Raw genomic sequence first — 13474 nt, forward strand, 5'->3', positions numbered from 1 at the left:
ACACCAGGTCTCAAAGAACTACTAATTTTATACTGCTCGATCGACACTGAGCCTTAACTTATACACATTTCAAATGAAAATCGCTTGAATTTTAAATCTCTAAGTTACCTCTGGCTTACTGAAAGCAATGGAATCATGAAAAACCCAGGTACTTATATAATGAAGTCCCAATTCCAATTCTTTCCCCTGCCTCCCACTCGCAGCTGCTATGCTTCCAGTCCTCCCTGGACCCCCACAGGGGGACCACAGTGCCTTCTTCACCCACCCCCAGTCTATGTGAGGCCATGTGGCTGCCAGCACATAGAGAGGTCAGAATCTCAACCCAAGGCCCTGTGGAAGGAGGAAGAAACATCCTTCATCATCTACAATGGAAAGCAAACTAGAGATCAAACACTGAGCTCCTACACCAAGAATCAACTCTAGTCTGGTAAGAATGGGCTTCTGCAACTATGGCATACTTGGTGAGTTCAATAATGAACTGCATCAAAGAATTCACTCCGTGAATACTGTCAACATCATGATTATTTTCAGCGAAGTCAAGTCCAGAGGAGTAAATAAAAGCCAGAAGAGAGGCCAGAGAGACCGCCCAGCATTAAAGCACTGGACAACCCACTTCAGTCCTTGAAACAGCAGGTGGTCCCTGAGGCCCCGACCAGGAGTGATCCCTGAGCAGAGCCAGGAATAAGCCTTGAGCACGACTGGGGGTGGCCCAAGACAAACAAAAGCCACCAAGTCCCACTGAAGGAGAGCTGGTGGCTGTCTTCTCTGTGACATCTTCTGGCAGACTCCCAAACTGTCCCTGCAGTTCAGACACAGACAAGGAAAAGGTCACTTCTGAGAAAGACAGAGAAAAGGAGCAGAAAGCCCAGACTCATGGGGCCTTCCACGAAGAGCTGTAGGTACCTCGGTGGCCCCACCTGGCCCTGGTACTGCAGGGATATTTTTGCTGCTAACCCCACCTAACCCCTACCCAGACAATGTACATGTTTCCACATGGGTTCCACTCACTCGCCAACACTTTGGGTGACACCTGGCTGCCAGGTTTCTGGAAAAGGCTGGTCCACAGGCTCGTCCTGCACAGATTGGTATCTGCCCATCTAGAATCAGCACCCAACATGTGGAATGTGGTATGGTCTGCAATGGTCGCCCCAAAATTTCCCATCACTGACCAAGGGGCCAACTTATGTCGCGATATCTTCAGGATACCATCAGGGCCGGCGGACCCCCTACCCACTCAGGGAAGCCCCCACTCTCCCTCTGTGCCATGCCCAGTGATCAGAATATCCCACTTAATTGACAGGTGGGGTGGAGGTCGAGGACAACGAGACACCTGCTGGGCCTGAGCATTAGTTCTGGCTAGGCGACACAGGCCTCTGAGAACAGCACACAGCAAACTGAACCTGGAACTGGGAGACAAGGAGGCAGAGTTATTTGGTCATGCAGGAACACTGGCTGGGCAGTGCAGCCAGAAGCCACATGAGGGGTCTGCAGCCCAGCATGCACCAGGCTACAGGAATGGCCACGGGCAGCTGGAGCAATGGGGTGGGAGTCTGGACAGGGTGATGCTCGCTACTAAGGATGAAGCAGAGGGTTCCTGCACACCCTCACTGATCTGAGAGAAGGAGGGACACAGCTCTGGACTGGGAGGTGCCACTGAGCACTTCCCCACCAAGCACGAGGTGCAGGTGAAGACTTCCTCAAATTACTGATGAGAAAATTTTAAGAACAAACAAAACTAAAAACAAAAACACCTGCCCACTCTCTTTCTTAAATATCAAATCCCAAGTATGTAAACCAAGAAAGACACAGCTATGTTAATGCTGGGGACTGAGCATGCACCTGTATTTCCCTTGCATTTATGGCACGGCAATTCAGCTTTATTGGGGTGAATGTTCGATTCAACATAAAGAGAAAGAGGCTGAGAACCCTGAGTAAGGCCGCAGCAACTATTCTGCTCAAAGGTAATTCTAAAGCCAAGTCATTCTCCTCTGCCCGCTGGAAGCAGAATCCGAACCACCTTTAGGATCTTCCCTTTTTTGATGTTGTTTTGGGAGTGCCCTGGAACAAACCCAGGGCGTTAAACATGGAGGCACATGGCCTGCAGGTGACCGACAGCCCTGACTCCTTGCAGCTCCCAGGTAACTGAACTCTGCAGACAGTCTGACAACCTCCCACTCCACAGACTTAGAGAAAACCTCCCAAGATATGACCTTGATCTTTTATCTGCAGCTCAAGCACAAAAGATGCTCACTGACTATTTTTCTTTGACATGATCATAGAAAAGGGAAGTGCTGCATTAAGAACACTTGCACAACAAAACTTGAAAACTTCCCAGAAATGGAAATAATTGTGCTTTCAGCTCATTGCATTTTTATAATGCATGCTTGTGCTAAAGAAAGAGAAGTACCACAACAATAAGCCCAAACACTTCCCAGCCTAAGGAGTCCAGAAAGATGATATTTCCTTCCCTAAACTGCAGTAGAGATTGATTCATCAGTCCTTTTACCTGCAATGTATGTTTCTGAAAAGCATGGAACAGTTGTTCAAAGCCTTTAATCTTAGAGCTGAGTGATGCTCAAGTCTCTGAAGTCCAGGCCTCCCTCTCTGTTAAGCCTCTTTGACTAACCAGAATCTCAGAAGTGTCTGTGGGAGTACAGTGCTAAGAAGGTAAGTTCGGGATTGCAAAACTGAAAGTCCCTTCTGCCAATAAACACCAAAGTGCTTGATAAGGAGATACTGTTTCCTCTAAAAAGGCACATTTGAAGGAAAACTTATGCCTGAACAGCTAGGAAACATACACTTGCTGTGTGAAACTTCAACAATACTACCATATTTTACCTAAATAAGCTAGAATTTGCTGCTTTGTCTATTTGTTTGGGCCCCACCTGCCAATGCTCGGGGAATCAGAAAAAAAAATAATACAAATAAGCAGAAAGGAATGGCAGTGCTGATGATTTCTTAACACCGTGAGTTAGGGGCCGAGTTTGTGTTAGTTAGTGCTCAGGGATCACTCCTCACGCACGGTACCCGTTGCAGGGGATGAAACCAGGATCAGCCGAGTGCAAAACGAGCACTGTGACTCCTGTGCGATCTTCCCTGGCTCCCAAATAAGCTACACTTTCAAGCACGGTATAAACATTTACATATTAACCAATACGCAAGAGTACTATTTGCCTTACAAAAGATTCTTCCCCTTAATGCACTGACATTGGTGCATACCACAGTGGTTCACACTTGAATGTGGTCTGACTAACACAAACTATGGCTCAAGGTGTTAAGAAATCAGCACTGCAGTTCCTTTTAGTTTGTGTTTTTTTTTTTCTGATTTTTTTTTTCCCTAGAACACTTGACCATACTAACCTTTCCTCAAAATTGTTGTTGGCAACTACTGCATTTACATAACATGCCTCAGGATGATCACTAGGGCTATTCACCTCCAAGGTCACCTTAGTGGAAGTCACTGCAGGTGAGTGAGGCCACAGCCCCAAATGGCCAATAGGCCACGAAGGAAAATCCCTCATGTATGACTTTCAGGAAAAGGCTGAGTGGTAGCAAATTTAGGCCAGCACGTCTGGGCTCCACCAGCACCTCTATTTGGGTGGAGGGAGTCTTCCCACCATCTGCCCTTGGGTAGACAGATCCCAACCCTCCTCAAATGAAAGTTCACTGGGCAGCTCTCTTTCCAGACCAATGTGTTCATCCTTCCTCTCTCAAGGCTTCCTGAAACAAGCTGGACACTGGACATGAGGGAGTGTCCTCTGTGGACTTTCCATCCTGAAGAGGGGCAGTATAAGTTAATAACTGCCCTGTAAACCAGCTGTCCACTGACAAGAAACTCAAACCATATCCAAACATACTACTAGCACATAAATGTTCATAATAGCCAAAGATACAAACAGCTTAATTAATAATCCATCAACCAATGAATGGATCAATACGACATGGTCCTAAAAAATTAAAAAAATGAAAAAACAAAAAAACAAAAAAACATGGTCCTCCGAAAGGGGGAATAAATTGCAGGCTTAAAAAATAAACAAAGAAACTGACAGGAAATAAGCACTGACCACAGCACCATAGCCGAGCTCTGGAAAACAGTAGTCTCAGTAAAAGAAGTCACACACACAGACTACACAGAAAGCATTATCACGAAAATGACATGCCCAAAGACCCAAACCCACAGAGAGAGAGAAAACCAAGGCTCGTAGAAAGCCAAGCTCCTTCTAAAGTCTTCAGAGTTTTGCAGTTTGGATCCCTTTTATTTGGGATAAAATGAAATTAAAACAAACCTGTGGGCTGTCCCCTATTAATGACTGAAAGTTCACACTTCTCACCACTTTGAATTTCTCTCATTGTAAGTTGTGGACTCGAAGCTTCAGTGCAGACATCAACATCTATGGACCGACACGCAGGGGTAGGCGACCACATTAGCACCATGGGCAAGCAGGACACAGGGTCTGCACCAGGCCAGCACCCTGGCTGGGGTTGATGACCCGAGTTAATATTTTGACAACATGCAGGAGAGTATTGGAGGTACAAGGAAAACAGAACAGCCATCTATTCAATCAGGATTTCCAGAAATGGAGCCATTCTTCTGCTACTTGAGTATTGCTGGTCAGAATCTCCCCAGTGAAAGAACGAGGTCTGTGAAACAGATGTACGAGGCTCCCACACTGGAGAATCCTCAGGGAGTCATTTTTGTTTCTTCCCAAATCAGCACCCCCTGCCCCACTTCTGTTTATAGACACTCAAGACACATTTAGCATGTGCACAAGATGAAAGTCACGGTGCCATCTGCAGATGGCAGGGTCCAGGTTGAAGGGAACAGGACAGGGTCATATGGAGAGAAGCTCTGTCTACATACCTGACAGGGTGGCAGAAACACAACAAGCAGAGCACGTGGTTTAGGCAGCACTGGGCCCCAAACACATGCAAGCACTGGGCACCAGGCCACCTTCCCCACCTCCAGCACAGCTTTGGGAAGAGCAAAGGTGCTCACCATCCCCGCTGCCATCATTCTAACCAGTGTCACCATAGGCATCACCACCAACACCAGTGTCATGATTGTGCCCTTAGGACACCACTGTCCGATCATCACTCCCAGTGCTGTCATCACTACTGTCACCAGCACCCACGTTATTATCCTGCCAATATCAAGGAGACTTTTCCAGAAAACACTCAACCTCCATGCAAGATTTTCACCCCCAAAATAACAGGTGTGCTGCATCTGACAATTATACAGGACATCAAGTGTTCCCCAGGAGGATCACCAAGTAATGCATTTCCCACCCGCTATCTGCAGGTAACTAAGGGCTTTCTCAAACTCATGACAAACTCTACAGAATAGGAACTTTGTAGGAACTTCAGGATACTGGGTCTCAACAGTCTGGAGTAAGACAATGTGAAATGGTGCCGGGGTAAAGCCCAGGCCAGGTCCAACTGCAGGTCCTGAGCAGCACTCAAGTTCAGGACCCAGCACTCGACACTGGACCCCTGCTGCCCCAGTATCAACAGGAGTGATCCCTCGGTCCCCTGAAGCTCTGCTCAGGAGCATACACACTCCTGCCCTGGGCAAGAAAATAGAAGACAATGTGTAGCTGTCTGCAGGGGGGCAAGAGAGAGGGCACTGAGAAGCTCGGGGTTCTCATCGTCAGCCAAGCACACAGGGCTCTGCTGAGACACTGGCCCCAGTCCAAAAGGTTGGGCCTCGAGAGCTACAGAGAAGCATTCAGGAAGCCAATCATCTTCTTGGCATGCTAATGCCAAGAGCCATGGCTGGGCAGTGCAACCCCTGCACCTCATTCCAGAGCTGTCATCACCACTGTCCCCAGCACCTGCATTACAATGCTGCCAACATCAAGGAGATATTGGCAGGAAATATCAAGTGTCACATCGTCACTCCCGGTGCTGGAGGACATGAGCTGAGGGTGCGCAGCACCTTCCAACACAGGCTCCACAGGTCCAAGCCCTGGGAGAGCCTGTACGCCCACCGGCTGCAGGGACCATACTTCCACAACTCTGACTTCAGGGACTGTTTATCCTCTCACTAGCTGACCCAGTTTAATCTGACGACTGACTGAATCTCAGAATCAAACATGCTCCCATGTTCTCTGCATCTAGCAGGTAGGAAGGAAAGTTTGCCCGCTTCTCTATTGAAATGGCCCAGAGCACAGAGTTCCGGCTGGGGAGACACCTGTGGTGTTCAGGGGTCACTTCTAGCCTGGCAGCTGGCTGTGGTGCTGGGGAACAAACCTGGAGTTCACAAAGACAAGTATGTGCTCCGCCCGCCCAGTCCTCTCACTGTCCTTACTCTGGAACATTCTTTGGGATTTCAATCAAGATATACCAGACAGCACCACATGCCTCCAGCTGCAAGCTGTTCTAGGACAGCCGTAACCGGCCTTACATCTATCCATCACATGGAAGTTCATTTAAAGTTCATTTAAAGGCCTGCTGCATCCCGGTGTGAGGCTTCTAAAGCAGACGGCTTGGCTGAAAACTGAAAGCCAGGCACGACATTAGGAGGACACAGCCCCTCTGCTTGGCCCAGTGTCACAAGCTACCATCAGCGATGGGACCCCAGTGCTAAGACGCAGCTCTCTGAACTGTCACATTTAAATTCCCAAAGGTCTTTGAAGGGCAGTGATTTACTATCATATCTTCCCACAGTAATTTAGTATCGTATCTTTTAATGGCTCCAAAATAATTTTTAAAAAGATTTAAAATGGCCCTGAATCTCTGCCAAAAATGAAGAAATCAATAACCGAATATACACTGAATTTTATTGGTCTACTGAAGTAATATTCTCCCATTCAAAAATTTAATTTTTTTAAATTATATAGGAACAAGAGGACCTAAGATCAAAATAAAAAATTTAATTAAAGAGGTAAGTTCATCAGGTTCTACTAAGTTCATTTAAATATCACCACACGAGGGGAAGGAGGAAGACATAAAGGAAGGCTCTGAAAACTCAGCTCTTTGTTCTAGGCTTAGAAACCACAAAACCTGGGTCTGGAGGTAAGGCCTTGCACACAGCCTGGGTCCAATCCCCAACACCCCACCCCATTGGTCCCCCCAAGAGCCCCAAGGAGTGATCCCTGAGCAGAGTCAGGAGTAAGCCCCAAGCAATGCCAGGTGTGGCCCAAAACAAAAACCGAAACCAGGAATAGCAAAACTGAAATTGGTCAGTAGTGATTCCACCAACTAGAAAACTTATTAACCTAAAAGAATAATGACAGGTGCTCTTAGTCCTGAAATCCCTTTCCCCATGAAAACTGGTATCTCTGACCACTTCCAAATCTCATAAGAGGAAAGGCTTCTGAGTTTAACTTTTCTACTGCTTGAGGTCAGTGAAGTAAGATAATGCAAGCAGTTCTGTTCCCTATAAAATCTTTTTTAAACTTAGAATCTTGAATAAATCTTGAATGAGCAAGCTCACACATCCATACATCCCAAAGATTATATATCTAAAACTCAACTATCAATAACTTTGTAAATCACTGTTCTTTAATAAAACTTAAAAATCACTTTATAAAGATCCAAACAGGATGAGAATGCTATTCAGGTCTCCCAAAGAAGAATAGAAAGAGCTATGCTTGGAATATCACGTTTCACTCAAATGAGAAAAAGAATCCGGAGCTCCAGCATCCGTCGACAATCAAGAATCAGGGACGCTGTCTCATTTGCCAAGGTGTCAAAAATCAGATGGGCTGGTCACGTAATGAGATTTAAAGACGACCGCTGGACTAGAGCTGTTACCGACTGGATTCCACGGGATGTCAAAAGACCGCATGGCCGCCCACCTACCAGATGGTCAGACTTCTTCGTCAAGATCATGAACGATCGGTTTGAGGCTCTTCATGTTCCCAGAGCGAACAGATGCCATTGGGCTACACTAGCATGCGACAGGGACAAATGGAGACGTTACTGGAGCCTGCTCGAGCAAATCGACGACTAACGGGAAGTTAAGTGATTAAGTGATAAGTGAAAGATCCAAAAAACTTGGATATTTTGCTGCAGAGAGTCAACTCTCACTACTGCTACCTGACAGCCTGTATTAGAGTCTTCTCTAGGGTCAGAGCAGGGTACACTGCTGGGTGTGGCCAAAAGAAACAAACAAAAAAGTCTCATGGATGCTCCTTTTGGTGAATAAGGCTCAGGGTCCTGAGAGCCCAGAAAAGCTGGGACATCACACCACTTGTGCTCACTTTCTTTTTTGAGGAGAGGCACGTCCAGCAGTGCTCAGGGCTTACTCTTGGCTCTGCACTCAGGGATGCCTTCTGGGAGGCTCAGGAATCTATATGGGGTGCTTTGTGAGATCTTGGCCCATTCAGCCAGCTTGGTGGGGTCTTCTCTGTGTAGAAGCTTCTAGATGCACACAATGCCTTGCCTCAGAGACCCCATTATCCCAGTGTCCTTTGACTCCTGGCCCTCCCCAGGCTCGCCCTGACAGCTCTGGGGATGACACCTTTCAGGCTCAGTCACTGATTTAATCTCGCATTTGTCCCCCCACATTCATGCAGTGACTGCTGACTCACCCCATGCATCCCAGCCTGTCCTGGCATCTGAGCGGGGTAAAAAGGCTCTTACCCAATGCAGACCCTCAGCCACACAGCCTGTGACTAAGGGAGCCTGTCTCCGGGTCGGCAAGCGGCCTCACCGTGCGGCCCAATTCCTACCCTCCCTCTCAGCCCAGCTCTCCTGAACTGCACCCCTGGTCCAACACCCAGAATGCTCACTTGTTCAGCCTCTTCCCAGGGGCATCACCAGAGCTCCTGCCTCTCAGGAACAACTCTCCATACCTCATGACCAGTCTAGGGACACCTCACAGGGCAGGACTCACGCCCCTGACCCCACAGACTTCCTCACCCCAGACTCGAGAGTGGCGTCTCATGCTCTTTGGCAGAGCCCTGTTTGTGGACACACTGGCGCGGAGGAAGACACTGCCTTTCTAAACCATCTCCTGTCGCACCCTGACTCTGTGAAGCTCATGCTGCAAAAGGCAAGACTGAGGCAAACAGCTGAGGCACCTGGTCCTCACTGACTGCTCAATCAAGTGACAAAATTTCGTTTGCAGAAAGCCAAGCAAGGGCCCCCCGCCTTCGGCAGAGTCTAGCAGGTGGGCTTCTCTGATCAGTGACAGGGAGCATGGCCTCCTCAGCCCAAAAGAGGAGAGTTTCACATGGAGTGAAATGTCTCTCCACAAGGACCTCGTGGGAAGCCACCTTCCCAGGAACACCAACTCACCTGGCCTCATGGGCGCTCTGCAGCCCTCTGTGTCCTGCAAGCAGCCGCCTGCCCGGAGTCCACCTCCCAGGCCATTGGCCTGGCCACCAGAGGCATTGAGGTGGGTGGGGACGGGCTCAAAGGTGGGGTCCAACTCCAAGATGAGTCTGTTGAGCTGCTCGATGGACTGGTCAATGTCCAGGGTGGGCGAGCCCAGAGAGGGGTCTGTACTCAGCTCCAGGCCGGTCCCGTTCACCAGCCCCATGTCGGAGAACCTGGGTTTGCAGGCCCTGCCTAGAGAGGGGCACTGTGTGTCCAGGGGCTGTGGCCCTAGCCCCAGGCCCCTGTGGACAGCCCCCCTCCCAGGCCCCCTGGCAGGTGTGACCAGAATGCTGGGCTGGGCCTGCAGCAGGCCCGAGCTGTCTGATGAGCCCCGGCTGACAAGCCTGGCTTCTGACTCGGGGCCAAAGCCATACTGATGTGTGGCCACCATCTGCTGCTGGCGGACCCAGGTCTGTGTGGAGTAGCCACTCTGTCCAAAGGCCTGCGTCTGGGCAGACACAGATGGCTCCCTCAGCAGAGGCTGCAGTGGTCTGGGCTCTTGACCCCCAAGAGCCCGCTCCTGCTCATATGGGGGCCCCCCACTGAGGCCCAGGTCTGGGCCCAGGGGACCCTGCGGTTCTTCTCCAGGGCTGCCAAATCCATCCGAGAGCAGCGAGTTCTGGCTGGTCTTGTGGCAGGTGGAAGGGCCCAGGTGGGCCGAGGGGTGGCCCTCGGAGGAGGACAGAGTCCCGATGCTGTCCACACTGTGCAGGTCATGGCTGGGTACCTCGTCGTCCAGGATGTCCGTCTCCCGATCCCTGGGCATGCCATCTCCATTCACATGAACCTGGGCGGGTACAACGTGGCGTGTCCCGCTGTACTTGCTGTGAGCATCAGTCATATCCTTGACGTGGCTACCAGAATCTTCTAAGCCAAAGCCGCTGAGGAGTTGGTCCAATTCAGCTTTCTCCTGGGGGCTCAGGCCCCTCTTGGGCCCTGGAGCAAGGCGCTCCTCAGTCCTATCTGTCTTGGCTGAAGTGGTGGAGTGTCCAGAATCGCTGCTGACCGACAGTGTGTGCTCCCCGTGGTCTGGGCTGCTGGTGGAAATGGCAGCTGGGGGCCCCCCCAACTCGGACGTGCTCTTCTTCCTCACCTTGGCGTAAAGACTGCCATCCACAGGGCCCTGTGTGTGCAGCACTGGGAGGGGAGAAACAAGAAAGAGACTCTAGGTCAGGTATGGGCAGGGTACAGGACCCTTCGAACAAGTAACGTTCATTTTTTTTAAGCAAACAATTCACAACAACCAAGCACTAGTAACTGGGGACAAACACTCCTCATGGACCTTCCCAGCGGACGTATGCCCCAGCAACAGGAACCACAGTGGAAACAATCTGAATGTTCCAACATACTCGGGAGACAGAATCCTTTGGCCTCGAGATGCAGAAAAAATCATCTCCTTAAAACGGGATGTCTTGCCCTTGCAATCATTATGCCCTGAGGATTCAGTTCATTTCACCATTTGTTTCACTTCTGAGCTCTGCTCCAACATTCCCAAGAATTTCCCATGACGCTTGCGACAAGAGACAGCCCATACTCATCAGTCTACCTCAAGTCTCCTGAGTATCTCCTATGGAACCAAGGAACACAATCTTAGGCAACACAATACCTGTTTTTGAAGCCTGCCACCCCCTCACCATTCCGAAACCTAAAAGTGGAACTCAAGGAAAAGAGACTTCCAAGGCTTACTTCTGGTCTGTTTTTGGTTTTGTTTGTTGGACCCAGTGTCAGAGAGCTCTGCACTCAAGGTTCACTCCTGGTGGGGTTCAAGGGAAAATGAACGGGAATGGAACCTAGTTTGGCTGCATACAAGGCAAGCACCTTCCCTGCTTCTCTCTCTTCCTGGCCCCTGGGGGTCTGTCCATTCAGCACAGAGTTTCTGTGAGTGCACAGCAGGCCCACAGGCCCAGAGAGCAGCTCTGCAGGCAAACCTGATCAATAGAACAGAAGGGTTCTTGCCTTGCATGTGACCGGCCCAAGTGCAATCCCCAGCACCCCATATGGTCCGCCAGCATGCCAGGAGTGGTCCCCGAGTACAGAGCCAGGAATAAGTCCTGAGCACCGATGGGTGTAACCCAAAACAAAACCAAAAAAATGTGGGTGGGGAAAGCAAGCCTTGTTCCCATTATGACTCAGCCCAGGGTGTAGCATTTGTGGCATTCAGTTACTCCCAGCCCTCACACTGCTGGTGAGTAGAATGGCTACCAGGGTCCAGGCCTGAAACTGACCAACAGCAAAGGGAGTTCCCTGCTGGCCTTCAGTCGCTCCTCCCATATCATTTCTTCAGATCAAGTGTGATGTTGTAAGCACACAACACAGGAGGTGCTTCAAGGCCCTGGAGCTGCTGAACGCAGGTGGGCTGAGCAAAGGCCAATCTGTAAAGACCTGCCAGCACTCTGCTTTCTGTCTGTCACTCTAGAGGTGAGACTTGGTCAGCAGTTTCTGGACTGTTTGAATTACTAGGGCAATATGATAGGCATTTGGGGATACTATGTTGAGAGCATGAAACTAGCTCCCTCTTTTGAGACTGTGCCCCAGGAAAGAATGAAAGGGGGAGAACAGTAGACATGGGACAAGTCCAGCAGGGAACATCACCAACCGTGTCCTAAGAAGAGCTATGGGAGAACCCTGCGAGGGGGAACAGGGCACAACACGGAGTGTGACTGCTGAGATTCTAAGAGGCAGGGCTGGATCAAGCCTCAGGAATAACTCAAGGGACTGGCATGGATGACTACTAGAGTTTAATGAGCACCTATTAGAAGACAGGTACATTTTTGTTCTCATTTTCTCTCATTTCTCTCCCTATTTTTACAGTCTAGTCTACCTAGTCAACTAGCCATTATTACTCCTGTTTCATCGAAGCAGGGCTGGAGCGATAGCACAGCGGTAGGGCATTTGCCTTGCACGCAGCCAACATGGCCGACCCGAGTTCGGTTCCTCCGCCCCTCTCGGAGAGCCCGGCAGGCTACCGAGAGTATCTCGCCCGCACGGCAGAGCCTGGCAAGCTCCCCGTGATGTATTCAATATGCCAAACACAGTAACAACAAAATCTCCAATGGAGACGTTACTGGGCCCGCTCGAGCAAATCGATGAACAACGGGAGGGCCTTTACCTTTTACCTTTACCATCAAAGAAGGAAGGAAGAAGATGAATGAATTGAAATCCACTAATTAACGGGAAACGGAATTAATGGGGAACAGGAGTAGAGTATACCCTGTGCATGGGGGAGGGTGGGGCACGGTGGAATATCTATATATTACCACAGACTCAATGACACTGAAAACATGAGATCCAAACTACAATCAGCAAACTTTACAACATACCTATCAAGGTGGATAGTGAGTGGGTATGGGAGGGAACACGGAAACACCGTGGAGAAAAGCTGATACTGGCAGTGGGATTGGTATAGAACATCATATGCCTAAAGCTCAACTATCAATAACTTTGTCAATCGTGGTTCTTTACATTTAAAACAAACTAGGAAAATAAATGTAACTATTTGAGAAAGCAGCTGAATAATAGAAAAATAACAGCATGACAGAAGAATCAAAGGTCCCAAATTCAGCAGTTACTATGCAGAGATGCAACCAGAACCCGGTCCACATGGCTTCCAGTCCAAGGCACTTCACTTTCAGGGAGACGCAGGAGGGCACACACCAACAGCTCCATCCACAGGCAACCAGCCGCCACTCGCCGAAGTGACCCTGGGCTGGGTTGCAGGACGTGCCAGTTCAGCCGCACCAAACTCTATCAATTCAGTAAGAGGAGACCCACAACCACCAAGCACGCATCATGTCATCGATAAGGGTTGAAGAGCCATGAAGGAGTTAAGGAACTTGCCTTGCATGTGGTCTACTCTAGCTTGATCTCTGGCACTGCATCTCAGAGCATTGCCAGGGTCTCTGAGCAGAGAGCCATGAGTAAGCCATGAGCACTGGCTGGTTGTGACCCAAACACACCCCTAAATGTCATCTCTACAATTCTGCAAGTATAAGATGTACCCCAGATCATGCTTACAAATGATGGAACATTTTTAGGCTCTGATGGATTCATGTCCACTGGGGAGTCAGAGCTCAGATCAGATACCAGTTCCTGGGCAAGGGTTTATGCCAAATCGCCCTTGGGGCCACCAAACCACATGGTTTGGTGCTCA

At 49.5% G+C, this 13474-nt stretch overlaps 1 protein-coding gene across 1 annotated transcript in view; it reads right to left on the reverse strand.

Annotated features, from left to right (window-relative positions):
- LOC130015911 (tensin-3-like) overlaps positions 1-13474 on the reverse strand; it is a 264718-nt gene that overhangs the window by 72526 nt on the left and 178718 nt on the right. The window contains exon 16 of the mRNA XM_056106653.1: positions 9244-10461. Coding sequence (XP_055962628.1) covers positions 9244-10461 — 1218 coding nt within the window. The remainder of the gene's footprint in view (positions 1-9243; positions 10462-13474) is intronic.

Source organism: Sorex fumeus, unplaced genomic scaffold (genome assembly GCF_029834395.1).
Source record: "Sorex fumeus unplaced genomic scaffold, SorFum_2.1 ptg000141l, whole genome shotgun sequence".
Classification (NCBI taxonomy): domain Eukaryota; kingdom Metazoa; phylum Chordata; class Mammalia; order Eulipotyphla; family Soricidae; genus Sorex; species Sorex fumeus.